This window comes from Petaurus breviceps, unplaced genomic scaffold (genome assembly GCF_028583685.1).
Source record: "Petaurus breviceps papuanus isolate PSGF00001 unplaced genomic scaffold, PetGlider_PUasm1.0 90895, whole genome shotgun sequence".
NCBI lineage: Eukaryota > Metazoa > Chordata > Mammalia > Diprotodontia > Petauridae > Petaurus > Petaurus breviceps.
This window is the reverse complement of record NW_027187372.1, coordinates 18706939-18728392: the sequence shown is the minus strand read 5'-3', so window position 1 is coordinate 18728392 and position 21454 is coordinate 18706939. Positions and strand designations below refer to the sequence as shown.

Sequence of the window (21454 nt, the reverse complement as noted above, 5' to 3'; positions counted from 1 at the left end):
CCACGTAATCTGTCAGGGATACCTAAACTTTGTAAATGTGAGTGTGTGTGTGTTAAAGATCCTTTTGAAATATTTATTTATTGACTGAATTTAACAAAAACAAAATGATATATATTTTTTTTAAAAAACGCATTTCATTTAATACTTAATGCTTGATTAACTACATGTTTGTTTGGTTTCTCAGGCTCAGAAGCTTATCATCATTGCAGGGAGCTCTCAGTGTGTAATTTGATAACTCTCCTGTACCTTATGATTATAGAGAGTTGCTCAGTGACTGAAGGATTATGTAACCTGCATAGAATCCTGTTGATATTCTGCCTGAGACTAGTCTTGAACTTGCATCTTCTGGCCAGCCAGAGCAACTAAATATCCTTTATCTCATTATGCATCTCTGAAAATAACCGAATATAAATTTAAAAATTAATTGAATTCAAAACTTTCTTTCAAACTCATTTTCTATAAGTATAGCCAGAAAAAGACTTTTTCCCTGCATCCCCCAAAATTCCTACTTCCAGTGTGTCAAATGCATTTTTTTCTAATTGTGTTTTTTTCTAACATAACTCCCCCTCTGTCTCTGTCTGTCTGCTTCTGTCTCTGTCTGTCCCTCTGTCTCTCTGTATCTCTCTGTCTCTCTCTGTCTTTCTGTCTTTCTCTCCACTTTCTGTATTTGTTGAGTAAAGGGAATATGTTTTCCTTCCATATAAAAATCAAATGTTATACCTTTACCCAATATGAGTTTACCTTCTAATAGTATTGTTTTGCTAATGATGAAGCCACATAGAGAGATGTTAATACTGTCAGGTTCACTTAAATTAGGCATTTAAATATTTAATGAAATCATTGTTTATTTTACTGTCTAGCCTTATACCTTTCTGCAGTATGGTTGGCATAGTAACAATCAAGACTCAGAATCACTGGGCACTTAAAACTATATTTAAATATGTTGGTTTTGTTTGCTGTTGATAGTCTCCATACTCACAAGCCAGTTTGCAACATAGATTTGAAACCCACACACACATACACATATAGAGATTTTTATATACTGTGAATAAAATGAATATTCTTAATATAGTTTTTTTAAACACACTATTTTGCCTTTTCTTCCTTAATAATTTTTTGAAACTTTGATGAGTTAGTACTATCAGTGTTGTGATCTCTTCCTCAAACAAAGAACATCATAACCCAAATGTGGCTTTTTATCCACTTCTTCCCTTAAGTTCTTCAAAGGGAGTCCATTGGGACATTGTGAAATATGCCCAACATACTTCTCTAGATCTCCTGACATTACTTGGACGTCAGTCGCACATGGAGGCCCTCCATTATTTATTTCTAAACCTGACTATATAAACTGGTCCTTATTTTCTAGCCATTTATCTCTTAGAGCATGTCTTTTACCCCTCTTTTCTCTGCTTCTTGGTTGGTAATATGCCATGGCCTACCCATTCCCACATTGTTCCTTCCCATTGCCCTTGAGGTGACCTTCAACTTTTCAACGTTCAGACTATGATATTCCACAATTCAACCCTTCGTTCTCATAAGAGTAGTCATGTTCAAGTAATTGATCTTTACTTAAAGTTAAACTTAGGCTGGTTAAAAACACTGCAAATCCAAATGACATACAATTTGCTCCTTTTCTCCTGCACATTTCTGGGCACAATTCATTATAAGCGTCTATCAAATGTATAGTTAAGGACTATTCATTAAAATGTATGTTTGTCAATAGGTAATGTTCATCCACTTTTACTTACATGTGTAATTTTTGTGGGGGTAGCCTGTGGTTGGATCTCAATTAGGAATCCCTTTCACTTTTTGGATCTTGACAGAATCAGCAGAGTCTTTTCTAGCAGCAGCAACAAAAATTATTTGGAGCACTTTATCTTCTCAGAGAAATTTCTCTTCCTTTGGAATTATGTACTAGACATCCTTAATGAAAGTTGAAATTGCTTTAATAAACCTATGTATCCTTATTTTATGCCTTTCTTTTGAGTTCAATGATCCTCTTATTATCACACCGTTTTTTATATCCTTTTCATACTTTTGACATCCTCTCAACATCTGCCTTGTTGCTATACTCTTTTTAAAAAGGTATTTATTTATTCTTAGTTTAAAAATGTTAAAAAAAAACATTTGCTTATTTAAAACTTTTATTTTATTTTTTGTTTTTAGCTTTCAACATTCACTTCTATATGATTTTGAGTTCTAAATTTTCCATTCCTCCCTTTGCTCTTCCCTCCCCAAGATGGCATGCAATCTGATATAGGTCATACATCTATGTTCATGTTAAATATATTTCACCATTAGTCACACTGTGAAAAAAAGAATCAGAACAAGAGGGGAAAACCATGAGAAAGAAAAAAACAATAAAAAAAGAAAGAGAAAAGAGAATGCTTTGATCTGCATTCACAATTCATAGTTCTTTCTCTGCATATGGATAGCATTTTCCATGATGAATCTTTTGAAACAGTCTTAGATCACTGCATTGATCAGAAAAACTAAGTCTAACAAATTTGGTCATTGCAAAATGTTGCTATTACCATATACAGCAATTTCCTGTTGCTACTCACTTCATTTGGCATCAGTTCGTGCAAATGTTTCCATATTTTTATGAAATCTGACTGTTCACCATTTCTTATGGAACAATAGTCCTCCATTACAATCATGTACCACAATTTGTTCATTTCCTGCTATAATCTTGACTCAGTGACCATGACCCAGAAGCCTAAAACTGTAAGTTCTGGAATTACTGCTATAAAGGTTGTACTGTTATGATTGGTAAGTAAGTGCTTCCTTTGATCTACTGTACCCAGTTTTCTCCAGCCAAGCTTAATTTTGTAAAAATGCACACACACACACACACAGAGCCATCTTTTCACTAAATATCCTGCTTCCATGATCATACCTTTCAAGCCCCTCTTCTTATTTTCCATCTCTAGAATTATAAAAAAAAATCAAAAACTATTGCTACTTAATGAATATACATATCCTTTCATATAGCTCCCTTTCACTCACTATCCCAATGGCATTCCACAATAAAATGTCCCTCTCTGACACTACTTCTATATCTTACCAATTCTTTGACCATTCCTCTTTGATTTGAACTCTAACCTAGTCCTCTTCTTTGACATGTGTAACACTTTTGGGAAGCAGATAACTTTCTATTTTATGTTTGATTTGATATTTCATTATATGTTTGTCAAATAAGTATATTTTTGAAATGTATCTTCTGAAGTATTTAGACAGATGCCTGTAAAACACCTAATTTGGAATTTTAAATGGGTGTTTTGCTTTACCAAATTAAATGCAATTTTAAAAGGGTAATAAGCAATAGTGACTGTTTTGGGATCTTGCATTTTCTACACCTATCAATTCTGTGATTATAAAGGTATGGAGGTTTAGAAGATAATTTTTTACTTAAACCAGGTAAAAGAAAGAAAAAAAAAACCATTAAGGTCTTACCTTGTCTAAGTGATTGTACAGAAGAGAAAAAAATAACTCTGCTATTTGCTAATCCAATGACCAAGGAATAGGAACAGCAAGATCATAAGAACTCTTAAGGAGCTAGATGCCATGCAGTCTCAGGCAGAGGCCATTAGAGTTCATGCTTATGTGGCTAGGCATGGAGAACAAACTTGTTAGGTGGCTGGAGTGATTGTGAATGTTCGTGGTTCAGATCCTCAAGTAGTAACTCAAGTATTTCCAAATTATCTTCCAAATCTTAAAGAAATAATGATGTTAAACATCTCTCTAAAAATTACAATCAATTAGTAAACTTGAATGTCCATTTGTAATTGATTGTAAAATGCTTCTAAAGACTTCACAATGCTTGTACTCAGTGTCCTCTGAACCAAGTAATGATCAGAAACATCATTTTGATGGGTATTGATATTGATCTGATTAATTTCACATTTGGAAATTTGAACAGGAATACTAGTGACAGCTTTTATCTTGGCCTCCATTTTGTTGGTAATTTTGCAATAGGAAAAGAGGATTCTTAAAAACCTATTTAGAGTCACAGGGATTTCTTCTTATTGTGCCTAAATTATCAAGGTATGAATAGCTTAACCTAATCTTCATGATTCCCTTCATAAGCCTTAATTCCAAATGACAGCAAGACCCATGGGCAAAAGCCTGTGCATAACTTTAAAAGTTGAAGAAACCTACCCAAAGTAGCTACAGTCAGAATGGACATTCTTGATTATTTCAGACCATTTGCTGAGACATTCAGAGTTGGTGTGCCAAACTAACAAATCAAAAAAGGGTTATGTTAATCAATTTCATGGAAACCAGTCTTGTACGTGAAGAGATGCTGATTAGTGAACATATTGAAATCTTTCTTGTGTTGTTTTTCATTCATGCTATATAAGTTTCAGGCAGTTTTCTGAATGAAAGCACAAGTCCATGCTCAACCTAATCTCAGTCACATGTACTAACTGATGATAAGGACACCTGGCTATTATTTGGCTTCTTTGGGTCCTTTGTGAAATGATAACTAACTGTAAATTACTTAGCCCTTTACACACTTTTTCTGGTAAACTTGAAATAGTAGTTAAGACTTGATACTTTACGTGTCTAGCTGGGAAACAAACCCCAAATGCCTTAATGGCCTCTCTTTGTATAAGATAAGGTGAGACATTTCAAATCCAATTGTAAGCTTTAAGTCACATCTCATTCATTTAATTTTTAACTTGTGCTACAAGGATGAAAAGAATGAACCAATAAAAGTTATACAATGGGATGCCTCTCTCCTGATCCTAGATAAACTGCAATATTGATGACAACAACCTCTTTCTGAATCAGTTGTCAGCATATACAATCTGACACATAACTGAACACAATAAAATAAGGCAAGAACTAATCTAAAAAATGCAGGACAATAGACTGTTGGGTACCAGTGTACTGAAGAAAATGGGTCTTAAAGTTGAAAAATAAGATGAGAAATTTTGAGATACACAAGAAAAAGGTTTAATTGTAAATAAAATGCAGCCACTAGCTTCTTGGTTAGTAGAACCATAGGATTTTCATTTACTGTAGAACATAGAATTGAGAATGTTAAAATTCTTGCAGACATAGAACCAGCAATGTCAGAAGTTATAAAGGAAAAGAATTAGATGCTCCTAACCCTCAGATGGTGTATGCCCGCAATAGGCCAAATCATTCATATGTTTTTTTTTCTTCTTAAGATATGCCATGTATTTACATAACATGATAACTGCAGATAATATTTTTATTTTTCTGTTGGGAAAGGATATATTATCTTATTTAGCAAAACAAAATAAAAAACAATAATTATTCAATAATTTAAAAGCACTAGAATGACGCCCAAATCAATGGGAGTAAGGACTTTAGTGGGAGAGGAGACTGGAGATTATCTAATGAACCCCTACTTGTGCGGGTTTTGTGAATTTGTTAACTGACATCTTAATGAATGATTTTGTGACCTTTAGGACTGGAAGATGTTGAATAATGAAGCTTAGATTCTCTTGCTTTAAATCCAGAACTCCCTCTGTTACTCTACTTATGCTCTGTAACTTGAAAGAACACTTTTACAGGGGCAACATGATTGTGCTGGGGACAGAAGTTAGGGAAGGGCAAATACACACACACACATATATATCTTTTACCATTTAGAAAACAAAAGAGCGTTTGTGTTCAAAACCAATGAAAAAGACATTTGATCCTAGATTAACTGAAGAAAATAAAATACAGAAGAATAGTTCTAATGAATATTAGAAAATTGTGACACAATTAAAAGTCATTGAGGTTAAGAGATGGCATGATAATAAGGAGGGATAGGGCACAATCTGAATATCTTAGCTTTGAAAGAGGAGGTACACACACACACACACACACAGAACCAGAGACAGAGAGAGAAAGAGATATAGAAAAATACACAAAGAGAGATAAGAGTAAAATTAAAATGAAAGAATATGAGCTTGTACTAGGAAACAAGAGTTAAGGAACTGTGGGAGAATTAGCATCAAACTGGTTTAAGTAAAACAATTCTCAGGGACCAAATGCTGGCTGAAATTCAAGAAAATATGAGATAATTTCACTGATGGAAATATAAATCTTATGACCTGGAATGTTTCATTCTTTGTAATTTAATCTTTAGTGCCTAGCATAGAGCTTGTCAAATAATTGAAACTTAATACATGCTTATTAATTGATTTATTGAATGAACTAAACTTGCGAATAAAATGAAAAAGAAATTAAGATAATGGATAAGAAGGCAAAACCATGCCTTGCCTTAGATAACATTTTGTTAAAGTAAGTGATACAATGCCAAAAAAAATTCTTTGATTTTGTTATTAAGAAGCTACTCAGGGTATAAAAAATAATTTTTCATCAACTTCCTTCTTTTAAAATTTCCATTAAATGAGTCAGTCTTTGATAGAAGAATGCTGCAGTCACATGCAATTAATGTCTTAGTATCAAGTATTTTTAAAATACTATAGCTTTTCCTTTAAATATTTAGCATGTACGTCATTTGGTACATATATATTTGTCAATGATACTTCATTTTCTTTGGTGCCTGTAAGTTTGGCATAATTTCTTATTTTTTTTCCACATCATAATATTATATATTTTTGCTGTTACTTTATCTGAAATGATGATTGTAACTCCTGCTTTTTTGTAATTATCTAGAACATAATTTATTTTATTTAGATATTTAACTCTCTGTGTGTCTTTATGTTTTAAAAGTCCCTTGTGTTTAACATATTATTTGAATGGAACATATTGTTGAATCAAGAACAAAGTCAATCAGAGAATTCAAGATTCATATGTTACTGATATCTTAACTAACAGGGAAGATAGGGTGTCATAGAAGGGAAAGCAGAAATTTGGAATTAGAGGACTTAGGTTCATATCCCACTTTTGATTTTAACTTCTATAATTTTGGACAAGTCACCAAATATAATAGCTAGAATTTATAGATCACTTTAAAGTTTGCAAAGCACTTTACAAATTTCATTTCATTTTATCATCACAAGAGTCTTGGTACATGGGTGCTATTTTTCCCCCATTTTGCAAATAAGGAAACTGAGGCAGACAGAAGTTAAGTGACTTGCCCAGGGTAACATAGCTATTAAGAATCTGAAACAGGATTTGAACTAAGGTTTTCCTGCCTCCAGGTCCAGTTATCTGTTCATAATTCACTGAAAGATTTATGAGTCCCTTTCCATATATAGATCTAGATTCTAAGATCAAGAAAAAATGGTATAGGGGCAGCTAGTTGGCACAGTGAATACAGCACTGGCACTGGAGTCAGGTGGAGTTCAAACCGGGACTCATTCACTTAACACTTACTAGCCGTGGGACCTTGGGCAAAGCGCTTAACCCCAACTGCCCTGCCTTCTCCATCCACAAAGCAAAAAAAAAAAAAAAAAGGTATAGTTGTTTATACACCAGATGCTTAATGTGCCTTTTCACAGTGACCATGAAAATAGAGAGCAACTAGAAACAGAAACTCAAGAATAGATCAGATGATGTAGGAATGTTATAAAGAAAGGGGTCCAAGGAACTTCCCCTCCTTGCCTTGTATTACACTCTAGCATGTCATTCAAAAATGCAATCTCTAAATAAATCTCTAAGTAAGAACAATACTTCCTCACTTGATTCTTCTCTTGGTTTTCTAGTCCTGGTCTCAATTTTATTTGATTTTGCTTATGTGTGTGTGAATGTGTGTGTGAGCGAGGGGAGTAAAGGTAAAAACCTTTTTACATGCAGCTTCCCTTTTTTCAATCTACTTGCCCTTTTCTTTATGTGGAGAAAGCATGCAAATCCATGAATATTTTCCATGTATATGTGCTAATTTTGGAAAAATGTATTCCAGTGGTTCTATCAGATGAAATGATGACCAGTGTATTCACATTGAACTTTTCCATTTGAATATTTTAATTTCCAGTTCTGATTGAAGGAGCTCGGCTACACTTGCCTCCAAGCTCTTTCAACACTTATCAGAAATTGTACAAGCATGAACTTTTAAATCTTGATGAGAGAAGGGGTACAGAACTCAAATATTTCCATCAACCACAAATTATTTACACTCCAAATATGCAAGAGAGTGTGGGAATGTAAGCCCACAGTAATGCATTTAAGAGTGTTCTCTTTTGCATGTAAATAGTCTCTTTTCCATAGAATCAATTTTATAACACTTTTCACTTGTGGGTCCCTTTAGTTTCCTGATTTGCAATGCAGAAAATATGAAGGACATGAGACAGATCTAGAAAAATATAAAAGAAGAGAGTCCTGAGTTTCAGGAAGAACATAAAGGTAGTTGATAGTTCTAACTTTTCATTGAAAATCATACATTTGTTGATATCTATTCATGATTGCATAAGACATATTGGAATGGGGAGAAGAAGTGGAATGGAAGAGGAAGAACAATGTGCCAAATGAATTCCATATCAATAATAGAATTCCATGGTCACAGGAATTTACTTTAAACAAACCATTGAAGTAAGAATCCTGTATTATTGCTGTATTATCTTTCCAACAGTTAAAAATACTCATATTCTAAAGAATAATTTCATATTTCTTTGTTTTTACCACTAGATTATGTCAGAATTTGGCATAGAAGTTAATAAATTTGTAAGGCTATATAGTTCATGTGTAATTCACTGACTTTGTAAAATATAGTTTGGCCCAATGTTTCAAATTTGTGATATAAGGGGCTATTTTTCATTTCTACATTGCTCCCCAAGTTAGTTACTCCTTATAATCAGAGATGTGCTGATAAATGTTTAACAACCAGATCTTTTAAAAAATATATACATTATAAACTTTTAAGTTTAACCTGCCTTATTAATTTTTCTCCATCATTTTCTTAAGTTTCAATGAAACAAGAAATCCGGTCCTGATTTGTAGCATTTGCTGATTTCTGATCTGTCAGTGCTTCTAGGGAAAATTCAACAGTAAGCTGATTCAAATAGGTTCCAGAACACCTTTAATTAGAGGCTCTGATTTAAATCATTGAGAGTAGTCTGTGAGGGAGTAGAGGGCATGAAGAAACACCAATGGAGTGGAGGAAGAGAGTGAAGAATTAACAGGGGAAGAAAAGTCATCTTTATAAGCAATACAAGAATAAACTAGAAGTAGGAAAAGACATTTTTGACAAGAAGATCTAAGGTGCCAGTTCATTACTGGCAAGGTCATAGGAAAAAGGAGAAGATAGGTTTTGAATCTGCTTTGCAGCATAGCAAAAGAGATCTAACCAAATAATACAGAATCCTAATGAAAAAAGAGCTATCTGGGTTTTTATAAATTGCGCAGAAAAAGGCAACTTGGTAAGTTTTATAGTTTCCCAGCTTAAAAAGAACTACTAACTATTTAGAGTATAACCCTTTCTGAGGATCCTTCTAAGGGTGATTATAAGGGTTAAAAGGACTAATAAAAGCTTCATTGGTATAAATAGAAGAAAAATTTTCCAGAATAGTAAGAATTAATAGCAGTTGTTCCTGAATCAACCAATGACAGCCAATCCTGGAACCTAGAATTTTCAGTTACTCCAAGCACATGACTTTCCCTTGTTAATATGAGTTCCTGCCAACTTTTTTCTTCCAAGGTATTCCTACCTTACCTCCATTTCTAGGAGAGTGTAAACTACTTTTATATGTGGCATTTATTCCTCTTCTACTTCCTTTAAAACGTTACCTGTGATGTAAGTTTTATTTATTTTGCTTTACTGTTAAATAAATGGTTAATATTTAAGAGCTAAATGTGTCATCATTGTCATTGATTGGTTTTGCATAAATAGAAGCACATTGGAAGTGTCTAGAGAACTAAAGTAGTAAGTGCTTGTTTATGTCATTTTCAGTCATGTCTGACTCGTTATGACTTCTTTTTGGGATTTTCTTGGCAAAGATACTGGAGTGATTTGTCATTTCCTCCTCCAGCTCATTTTACAGATGAGGAAACTGAGGCAAACAGGATTAAGTGATTTGTCCAGAATCACAAACCACATAAATGTCTGAGATTGAATTTGACCTCAGGTATCCTTGGTTCTGGGCCTGATGCTCTACTCACTGTACCACCTAGCTGTCTCTAAGTGGTAAAGGAGGGGTGCATTACTCCACAACAGTTATTCTTATGACTCTGAAAAGAGTTTAAGTGTAACCTTGTGTTGATGGTGCTTTTTTTCAGAACATAGGGCTGCTAGCATGAAGGTAATTTTCAGTGAATGTGCTAGTCAGATAGTAGATATTTACAATGTCTTTGTGAGAGATGATAACCATAATGTGGGTGGTCACTCCACTCATGTTTTATACTAGCAAAACAGTAGAGGTAGATTAAAGGAAAATTCTACAGTTGTCAACATACTGCTTAAACAAAGTTGCCTTTAATTGTTCCCTGTGCCAGGTGGGACTTGTTGCTTGTTTCAGGAATTTAATCTTTCTAAGATGTACTATTATTTTTTGTTTACAAAATATTTTTCTATCAGTCACCTCACTCCTTTTGTGAAGCATTCTTTTGCTTTGTACAGATTGTTATTACCTTGAGAGGGTAATAAGGAGAAGTGAAAAACCCCTGGATCTGGAATCAGGAGAGTCCTGAAATGAAATACCACTTCCAGTGCATATTAACTGTGTGACTGGAAGCAAGTCAGCTAAACACTCATCCTCAGTTTCTGCATCTTTAAATAGGGATAATATCACCTCATAAGTTTCAAGGACTATTACATGAATCAAATGAGATATGATGTGCTTAATATATAATTGACAAATGTTCTTAATATATAATTGATTAACATGTTCTCCCAGTGCGGGCTACCTTTCATTAGAAGCCATGATTTGCTCCCTGCTTTTGCAGATTATTAGAGAATTTTTTTTATGGATGCACTTCCATTATCTATCATTTATCAGCCTCAGGAAAAGAAATAAAATACATAAATCAATAAACAAAATAATATTTATGTTGCTATACATCTCTCTTTTGGTAAGACTGAAGGCTCTATTATCCATAAAGGAGTCAGCTAATAACAATACTCTTGGGAATTTTCTTCTTTCAGGTGGGGTACTGTCTTGAGTATCATTTGTCTCTGGTAAATATTAGAGAAACAAGGCAGATTCGGACCCTGCTAAAGTGGGACGATTATTAACATACAGGCTTTTTAGAAACTGAAGATTCACTGGAGCATCTGAGAAAACCCTGCAAGGTCATTTGATAGCAGAGGCGTGAAAACAAACCAGTAAACACTCTTTTTGGTCTGTTTCATCTTCATCTTCACAGAAATTAAAAAGGTAAATACTTGAGCCCTTTATAAATTGTAAGGCACTTGAATCTATTTATGCATTAATAAAGCAGTAATTAGGAATTCTAGCATTAAGGGCAAATTAAGGCAAGCAAGGGTGGGGGGTGGGGAAGTGGTCTAAGATAGGACATAGCAGTCTTTGAGTGGCAGAGGTAGATTGAAGATAAAAGTCATGGTAATCGAGGAGGGTGAGGAAATGAGAGGTCTGGGTGTTTCAAGATTGTCTCTCAGTGGCAGTAGAGAGTTCCGTGGGTCCAGTACTGAACTTATTGGAGAACATGAAAACTAACATCTAAGTCCAGTGATGAAAGCAATAAGATCTAGACGGGAGGGAGTAAACTTTATTGTCCCTCAGAAATCTTGCTTCATTTCTATCCTGTTTTTCTTGCCTCAGTACTCTCCTGGCCTTCTTGTCTCAGTTTTATACCTACCTTTTCACATATTTGTGTATTTCTTGTGTTCCCTCAATCCTACATTAAAGTTATTCCATCAATTCTATGTTTTTCTTTGTTAATATAATCAATCAACAAACATTTATTAAGCACTTACTATCAGTTAGGGACTGTGGCAAGTACAAAGGACATAAAGGGGTGGGGGTGAGAGGAGAGAGTCTTTGCCTTCACAGAGCATATGTTCTAATGGGGGAAAACAATATGTAATTAATTAGGCAAACAGAAGGTATATACAAAGTAAACAATAGTCATCTCTGAAAGGAGAAGACATTAGATGCTGGGGGAGGGAAGTCTGGAAGGAATATATACACCATAAGTGGGATTTGAGTTGAGTGTTGAAAGAAGCCAAGCAAACTATGAGACACAAGTGAACGGGCAGAGTATTTCAGACAACAAAAAAGACTAGTGCCAAAAGAACTGAGATTGGAGGTTGGGTGTCATATTTGAGGAACATGTAAGCCAGTGTAGATAGAATGCAAGGTGCTCAAAGGAAAGAAAGGTTTAAAAAGGCCACAAAGGTAGGAAAGGGGCATTGCATGAAGAGCTTGAAAAGTCAAACAGAAAACTTTATTTGATCCTGGGGGTAACTGGGAGCCATGGGAGTCCACTGAACAGAGGAGTGATATGGTGAAATTTACATTATAGAAACAAACAAAAACACATCACCTTGGAGTCAGTGTAGATGAATTGACAGAATGAGAAATTTGATGCAGAAAGACTAGTTAAAAAGCTACTACAATAGTGTGGTGGGCTAGATGCTATGATGCTACAGAGACCTGAACTAGGATTATGGCTATAGGAATGGAGAAAAGGGAATGTAGAGGAAAGATGTGAAGACAGAAAAGACAAATTTTGGTGATATATTGGCCATATTGAGGAACTTAGGAAGGAAGGCCATCTAGGTGCAAACAGTGGAAAGTACACCAATCCTGGAATCAGAAAGTCCTGAGTTCATTTCAGTCTCAGACACTTACTAGCTGTGTGACCCTGGGCAAGTCACTGAACACTGTTTACCTCAGTTTCCTCATCTGTAAAATGAGCTGGAGAAGGAAATGAAAAATTACTCCAGTATTTTTGCCAAGAAAAACTCAAATGGGGTCATTGAGAGTTGGGCATGACTGAAACAATACAAATACAGGAAGCAAAGAAACAAGGAAGCATGGAGGAAGAAGGAAGAAATGACTGAAGGGAGGAAGGAAGAAAAGAAAAAAGGAATGAAGAAAATAAGCATGTAGCTTACTATGTGCTAGGCACTGCTATAAGTTCTGAGGATACAAATACATGCAAAAAAAAGAGTCCATGCACTCAAGGAGTTTAAGTTCTTATGAAAGAAGGCAACACACAAAAGAGAAAAAAAAAATTGGAGAGAGTGAGGAGATTGAAAGTACTCAGCGTTGGGTTCTGGTTTTGAAATCTGGAAACCAAGAACATGGTTAGGAGAGGAATGAAGGAAGGCCTAGCCCTCTTCACAAAATGTAGACTTTGGGAGGATTTTACAAATGGAGAAAGGTACAGACCTTACAAGGGGCGGGGGGGATGGTTCATGTTGTAGAGCCAACAAGGATGGATGGATATTCCAAGTCAAGAAGACTCCATCTCTTAAGGAAAATTCCAGGAGAGAGATAGCATACATGGAACCTGATGAGGTCAGAAAAGGGGACTCATGACAAATCCTTGAGGGATACTCAGGGTTATAGGGTATGTCTTAGAAGAAAAATCAGAAATAAAGAAAACAGTGCTGTCCTTTTTCTCTTTTAATCACTCTTTTAAACTATTTATTTTTTTACTTTTTTAAAATCACTCTTAAACCAGTATTACATACTACCTTGCATTGTTGTTGATTCTGTAGGAGTGAGAATGATTTGCTAAGTGACACAGTGTAGTTTCTTTCCCTGGAGATCTTTGAAGTAAAAGCAATGCTGTTCTTAATGGAACAATTTAAACTGACAATTTCTTTTAGGCAGAAGCCTAAATCTAATGAATTGTAAGGATCCTTTATAGCCCAGGGATTCTAGAATTTTTAATTAACTATTTGTTCTAATCTTCATCAGGTCTATTTGAAGCATTTGTAGTTTTCTGGGACTTGCTAGGGCAGTGGTATAAAACTCAAGTACAAACAGGAGTCAGTAAAGTATACATAAGGATCCCTGAGGGTCACCTATTCACTTAGTTTTAAAATGTGACACTATGTTTTCTTGTACTTTTATTTATTTTGTTGAATATTTTTAATCTGTCTTAATTTATACAGGGTTGTGGGACATGTATTTGACACTTCTGTGCAATGTGTATGTACTCTCCTGATAAAGCCTTTGAGAGCTTAGGATCAACTCTTTCACAGGTGAAATAGGTCATAACTACAACCCGATCATTTTTTGTACCTACAAAATATGGGACAAGTCAATATTCTGGGATATTTTCATCATCTCACAAATGAATGAGTTAAAATCATTCAAAGCTTCATGGACTAAGGTCTATCCATAAATATCAAGAACATTTGTTCTTCCTTATAAAATTATGTAGCATTTTTTTCCTTATAGCCTAAGTTTTATAAATTTTCTCACATGTCATTCTGTAGAACTATAGGAAAAGTTGAGATAACAGCTGATAATGCCTTATACACATAAAGCTGAAATTTATTTTCAAGTTTCCAAAATATTTTCCTTCCAACTACCTTATGAAATAGGCAGTGCTTTAGTTGTGAGTGGATAGATGACAGATACATTGGGTACCATCTACAACACCTAACTTTGCCCTTTCATCTTCTGGTAATGGTGGGTTGGATATAAAGATCTAGAAGGGAATACTGTTAACTTTGGGTTGTCATGTTCATGGTCAATATGCACAACCACAGAATAACCACATATGTTCCATATGCAATTAATAACTAGTACCTACAGTTCTACCTAAAGAAAATTTCTTCTTTCAAAGGAAAAATTTCCCTCTTTTAGAGAGTTATTGTATAGGCCTTATCTCTGAAAAAAAAAGCACTAGAGAAAGTCATGTTTAGATTTAATTTCCCATAGAATTCTAACTTACAATATTAAGTGACTGGTTTCCTTTCCTTTGTATTATGAGTCTCTGTGTATGGGGTGTTCCAGGAGAATTAGTCCCTCTGATGTGAGAGCTTGCTAATTCCTGTTCAGGGTTGTTCATCCACCTTTGTTCCCCACCTGGCACTCATCTCTCACCTGTGGCTCCAAGAAGCTGTAGCATGTGCAGCAGCCACACTCCAGGAAACCATCTCATCAGACAGCCTAAGCGAGGTTGACAGTAATCTATGGGTCCTAGGTGAGCTGGGGGGAGTGGGGAATGTCTACTCCAAGCATACAAAGACTTCCTCCAGTGGAATTGGGAGGATGATAATCAATTGGTCCAACAGCCATGAAGGCAGCTGAAGCTACTAGCACTGTGGAGTGCTTAGAGCTTGGTCAGACATGAAAGACACCAAAGTGATCCACTGCATCCTATATTGTCAGTTATTCTAACTTTTTTGTCTTGCCAATGGACTTTTATAGTTCTAGAAGAGAGAGTGAGGTTGATGACTTTTGCATCTCTGCCTCACTTAAATCTAATTCATGCCCAAGTCAAGCTATCATTCAGTAATGTCATTGATTCTCTACAAAAAAGGGAAAACCACATGAAGTCTGTGTATATACTTCTGGGATCATATCTTGATCTGGTACTCTTTATCTCTGATAGCCTGGCATACTTTTTAAAGTCCTTCCCTGTTTCAATAAATCTAAGGGAAACTTAACAAATATGTAGGAGAGTCCTAAAAGTGATGAATTTATCAGAGGTTTGCAGCCACTGAGGACAGTGGATTTCAGCTTAGTCCATAGATCTTTACCTGAGGTTATGTTCTGTGGAGACTAAAATGAAACTGAAGCAAACTGAGGCAAAGTTATGTTTGTTTGTCTTGGTTTTTTTTTTGGGGGGGGGGGAGGTGATGGCAAGAAAAGTTTATTAAAAGTGATGTGTATAGCTGTTAATAAAGTGGGTCACTTGGACTACCTCAATAAAGCCAGAGACCCAGATGGTACAGAAAAAAAAAACATCGTCATTGGGACATAGGAAAAGAACATGCTGGGGTTGTTCAGAAGCCTTAGAATTATTGTTCCTGGGGAAAGTGGGTTGTCCTTCAAGCGTAGCTGATCATGCCCCGCTATGACAATTACAAAATCTTAATTGCTTTAGGGTTCTCAACTGCTTCTAGTAAACTTGGATAGAATATTAGAACCATCCAAATCAGGACTACCAGTTTAGTCATATTCTTGGAGAAAATCAAACCACCCCTAGTTTTTTACAAGTGACAAGGGCAAATAAAATGTCTTTTTTTGGAGGGGGGAACTCAACCTAAATTGGTTTCTGTTTACAATTAAACAACACCAGGTTCCCAGGTTAAACTGGTTAACAAGCAAATGTTTCCAGAGTTAGTAGCATGAACTATAGCATCACTCCCTTTTGACTTTTAAGCTTATTCAGACTAGGACTGCAAATTTTTATCAAGATTGAGTTCAGGAAGATACTGAAAATTCTAAAAATCAATGTAGTATAAATATTCATTACATTGTAAAATCAATACAATAGAAATTAGAGATGATTTAAAAAAATCTTTCAAGGTTCTAAACCTATATCTTTTGTATAGCAGCAAAGATTGCTATTATAAGAGATATAATACTCTCACAATCATTATATGGATGATAACTAGGAAATATTTGAAAAGAGGAGCCAGCACCAGGTGTACAGCTAATAAAGGGGGTTTGGACAAATACTTTTGATATAGATAAGACCGAGGAGATCAGCAAAGGTAGAGAGGAACAGTCATGTGCCATGGGTTTAAATAGTTAAGAAGTCATACTATGGAAATCAGAAAAAATAAAACCTAATAACAAAAAAGTGGAATAGAGAGCTTGGAAAAATAAGGCAATTAGAGTTAGTAAGCAAAGTAAAATCTGTGACCTCAGATACAAAAAGAAAAAAAATATATATACATGTGTTTAAGCTTACATATATACATACATGTATACATATATATATATACATATATATATATATATATATATATATTTGCTCTGTGATCTGTTTTGTATTCCCTGCTAGCTTTGAATGGATGTGCTCCTAATTGTACTTGAAAGGAGATCAAAGACCTGCAAATCAATCCTACCCCTGCTTGAATTAGGTTCAGAGATTCTAAAATTAGTAATCAAATTAACCTAAAGCACAGTAAAATGCTTTAGAACCACAAAAATGGAACTACCAAATACATTTTTAGTATTCACTAGTTTTACTTACAAAAATTTTGTTTTTACTTCCATGAATATTCTGCTTATAACAAAATCATTAGTTAGTGGATATCTAAAAGCAAGTACTTGGAGGTCTTTAAGCAATAACTGGACAACCACTTGCCAAGTATACATCTGCAACTGCCTTTTGGACATCTCAAAATGGATGTCCTGAAGAAATCTTAAACTCAAGATGTGCAAAACTGAATTAATTTTCTTTCCCTCCAAACCTTCTCTGATTGATTGATTTCTTATACAGGGCATGACCATCTTCTCAGTTCCCCAGGTTAGGGTCACAATTTTGACTCCTCACTGTCTCTCACTGCCTCAAGCTCCCCATATCTGATGTGTTGCTAAGATATACCACTTATCTTTATAACATGTCTCAGCTATATCCCCATTCTTTCCTCTGATGCTGCCACCACCGTGGAGCAGGTCTTCTTTGCCTCTTGTCTACATTCCTACAATAGAATGATCGGTGAATTCCCTGCCACAAGTCTCTCTCCAGTAGAATCCACTTTTCCCTCACCTATCAGAGTGATCTTCCTAAAGCACAAGTCTGACCACGTGTCACAATCTCACACACACTCACACACAGACACAGACACACACACACACACACACACACACAGCAATCCATAAACTTCAGTGGCTCTCTATCAACATGAGGATAAAACATAAAATACTTTTGAATTCAAAACTCCATAAACTGCCTTCATCCTTCAACTTCCCAATCATCTTATATTTTACAGCATGTACTCCACGATCCATTAAAATTGTCCTTTCTGTTCTGTGTACAATTCCATTTCTCAACTGTGGACGTTTTCACTGGCTGTCCTTGATGCCTAGAATGCTTTTCTTCTTCATTTCTGCCTCTTGGCTTCTCTGACTTCATTCAATATCCAGCTAAAAATCCCATCTTCTAAAGAATGATTTGGCCAAACTCCTGAAATTTTTAATCCTTCCTTTTTATTATTATTTTAAGTTTACATTGTATATAGATTGGGCCTAAATAGCTGTTTGTGTGCTATCTCTACTATTAGACTATGAACTCCTTGAGAACAAGAACTGTTTTTATCTTTCCTTGTGTCTCCAGAGTTTTTGATAGTATCTAGAAAAAGGCAAGCACTTAATAAATGTTTACTGACTGACAAAGGATCTTTTTTCAGTTTCATTTTGATCTAGATAGCCCCTGTGGTTAATTACAATTCTCAAATTTAGTGAAATATCATGAGATCAGATTATTGCTGTGTGACAAGGAATGACTCACTTTTTCTATTCAAATCTTGCCATTTGTTTAAATGGTGTCTTCCAAATTACTTTAGGGACCATGTACAAATGAAAAAGACAATATTACTGATATGCTGTTTTCATTTTTAAATCCAAGACTATAAGTATTCAATGGAATATTGCTGAATAACTCATTTGAATCTCATGGTAGAATATATTTGACAGTTTTATTCTTTGAGTAGCCCAGACTTTCATTATATTTTGTTAGAACAGAACATTAAATTTAATGTAACAAACATTTTATGTATGCCATGAATATTTATCCGAGAAAGCTTAGCTGCTGAGTACATCAGAGTATTTTTAAAATTGTTCTGCTTTTCTTTGACTATTAATACAGTAAAACAAAGCTTAGAGAATAAACTGCCCCAGGAAGACTATATATATATATATATATATATATATATATATATCCTCCTCTGTGCCAGGCATTTTCCACCATATTATAAAGAAAGAGGAAAAACTTAATGAAATTTGATACAAAACAATGAGTTAGAGTATATTGCTTTCATTTGATAAAAGGACAGGTGTAAGTGTGAATAAGCTAAGAATAAAGAACAGTCAATTGAATAATTCATATTCATTCTGAAGCTTATTCAAGAATAGAGGTCGCTAAGTTGAGCATGCAAGGGGAAAATAGCTCATTTTTTATCGATGGAGGATATAGGCTAAGTGACCATTTGGTGGAAAAAGCAAGGAAGTATGCTGCAATTTCATTTGTAGTCTTAGAATTCAAAATGGAAACTCCCATAGACCAGAATAAATTAAGAATTGCTATCTCTTTGTTGACATTAAATATAATTGAAACCTAAATTGAGAGTAAAAAGAAATTTCTGAAAATAAAAGCCTTTTTCCAGAAATATAGTTAAATCACTTTAGCTGCTATTGGAAAGCAGAACTAATACCTGCCTTATAGATTAGCCATGTGTTATAATCCTTTCACTACTTATAGGTAGTGTGTATTACAGGATAAGACATGTGGTATGTGTGTGTGTGGACACACACACACACACACACACACACACACACACACACACACCCACGGAGGGGATGGTGGAGGGAAGCCAAGAATATCATATTCTTTTAAAGTTTGGAACTCACATGCCTTCAAGGCAACCCAGTAAGAAAAGTAAAGAATTAAGGTAATTATCTGGATAATTAAAGTGGAAAAGTCACTTTTCCCTCAATTATTTAGATATCTCATGCAAAAGGATTCTTTAGCCCTGAACTATCCAAATAATTGGCTTAATTTTCCACTCACTTTGCCTATGAGTGACTAATGGTAGATTGCAGTCAGAATTGAAAATGCCAATTCCTTTATGTAATGGACAAAAACTCTGCCAGAGTGAGGAAGGATGACTAATTTTTTTTAATCAATATGAATTGTGGTGAGAAGAGACAAGTTCTTTCCTTCAAACCATACCCCATGATTCTGTACCAGTAAAAGTACTTTTAATTTGAAACCTAAATATTAAACTAGATACTTTGAATGAATAATTCTTAGGGACTTTATTTCTTACTCTTCAGATGTTTAATCTTGCTAGGGAATGTGTCTGGTAGACAATTACCTGGGACCTTAATTATATAGTTTGGCTTCTTACATTGAAGTAATAAGCAAAATAAATGGCCCATGAAATTCAACAAGTATTGATTGAATACCTCCTCTTTGTCAGATTCTGTGCCTAGGTGTTGTGGAATAAAAAGACACTGTCCTCAAGTCCCTTATATTCTACAAAATAAATAGGAATTGCTCAAGATCAAAGGTGATAAACTGAATTGAGATTTGAACCCATGCTCTTTGATTAAAAAATCCAGTGCTCTTTCCATTGTACCATGTTGCCTCAACTTATGCTTAAGATAGCTTCAGAATATCTGGTTTTAAATGTCCAATAGGCAATCAGTATTATGTAACTAGAGCTCAGGAAAAAGAAAAGGTGAATATGCAGCTCTCAATCATCTGCATAGGGGAAATGGGTGAATCCCTGGAAGCCAAGATAATAGTGTAGAAAGCAAAGAGCTGTTCAATCTTTCAGTTACATCTGACTCATCATGACCCCATGGACCATAACATGTCAGTCTTGTCTATCCTCCAGTGTCTCTCAAAGTCTGCCTGGGTTCATGTTCATTGTTTTCATGACATTATCTATACATTCTTAGAGTACAACCACAATTAGATGATAGCACCTATGTGATACTGAGGCCATTAAAAAGTTGAGTGACTGGTCACCATCTTGAGAGAGAGGGTCGATGCTGTGGGTTGTGGACGGAGCCTCACGGCCTCACCCGCAGCTGTCAGCTCCGAGAGCGGAGACCTCCTGTGCTTGCTTTTCTCTTTTCTCACAGATGCATTATTGTGAAAATTAAGCTAATTCTTTGGGAGACTATGGTAAAAAAAAAAACCTAGCAAGTGAAACATGATAAAAAACTGAAATCAACAGAAGAGACTTATACTATATTCCATGATGGTGGTGACCATTTTCATACCTCCTAAGAGAAAACAGAGAACAACTGGATACCTTTATCCATCTTTGATAAAAAGGAAAATGGAAAAACTCAGGAGAGCAAGACTGAAACTACAGTTTTGTTGAAACTTTTGGGGGATGTAATCTCTTATAATAGACCAGATAATATTGAATCATTTCTTCCAGAAGGCTTACAGAATGCAAATCCTACAGTAGTATCCATGAACAGCAGTGAAGTATCTAGAAATAACTGTATTTATGTCTCTGGAAATATTAAAGAAATTAGAATGGAAGGAAATCACAAGGTAGATATCCCAGTCAGTGGAGAGGAAGTGGAATATAGCACAAGCAAAGCATTCATAGGACCTATTTACAAAAGTCCTGAGGAAAATAAACCACGTAAAAGAAAACATCACATACAAGTCACTGGTGGAGTGGAAAACAAACAGAACCCTTCTTCTAATAGACTGAATATAGACAATGAGTTATCTCAGTTTTACAAAGAAATTCAGGAGTTGGAGAGTGAAAAAGAAGATTTGGAAGGCAATTGTCAGGAATTTAAAACCCCTCAGGAACAATTTATCTTACATTATCAAGACCACTACAATGACAACTTAAAATCTGATGAAGAAAAGAAAGATACTTGGTTTGAAACTATACATTCACCCCCTGGTGATGAGCAGTAATGAGCCAGTTGGTTGTAACACTGAATAACCAGTT

At 35.0% G+C, this 21454-nt stretch overlaps 1 protein-coding gene and 1 pseudogene across 1 annotated transcript; both read left to right on the top strand.

Annotated features, from left to right (window-relative positions):
- Positions 1–4072: 4072 nt before the first annotated feature.
- Positions 4073–4818, top strand: LOC138151232 (ataxin-10-like; annotated as a pseudogene).
- A 5342-nt stretch (positions 4819–10160) lies between these two features.
- Positions 10161–21420, top strand: LOC138151231 (NEDD4-binding protein 2-like 2). Its single transcript, XM_069074749.1, has 3 exons — positions 10161–10166; positions 14847–14991; positions 20765–21420. The coding sequence occupies exons 1-3, from the start codon at positions 10161–10163 to the stop codon at positions 21418–21420; spliced, it is 807 nt and encodes a 268-aa protein (XP_068930850.1).
- The last annotated feature ends 34 nt before the right edge of the window (positions 21421–21454 follow it).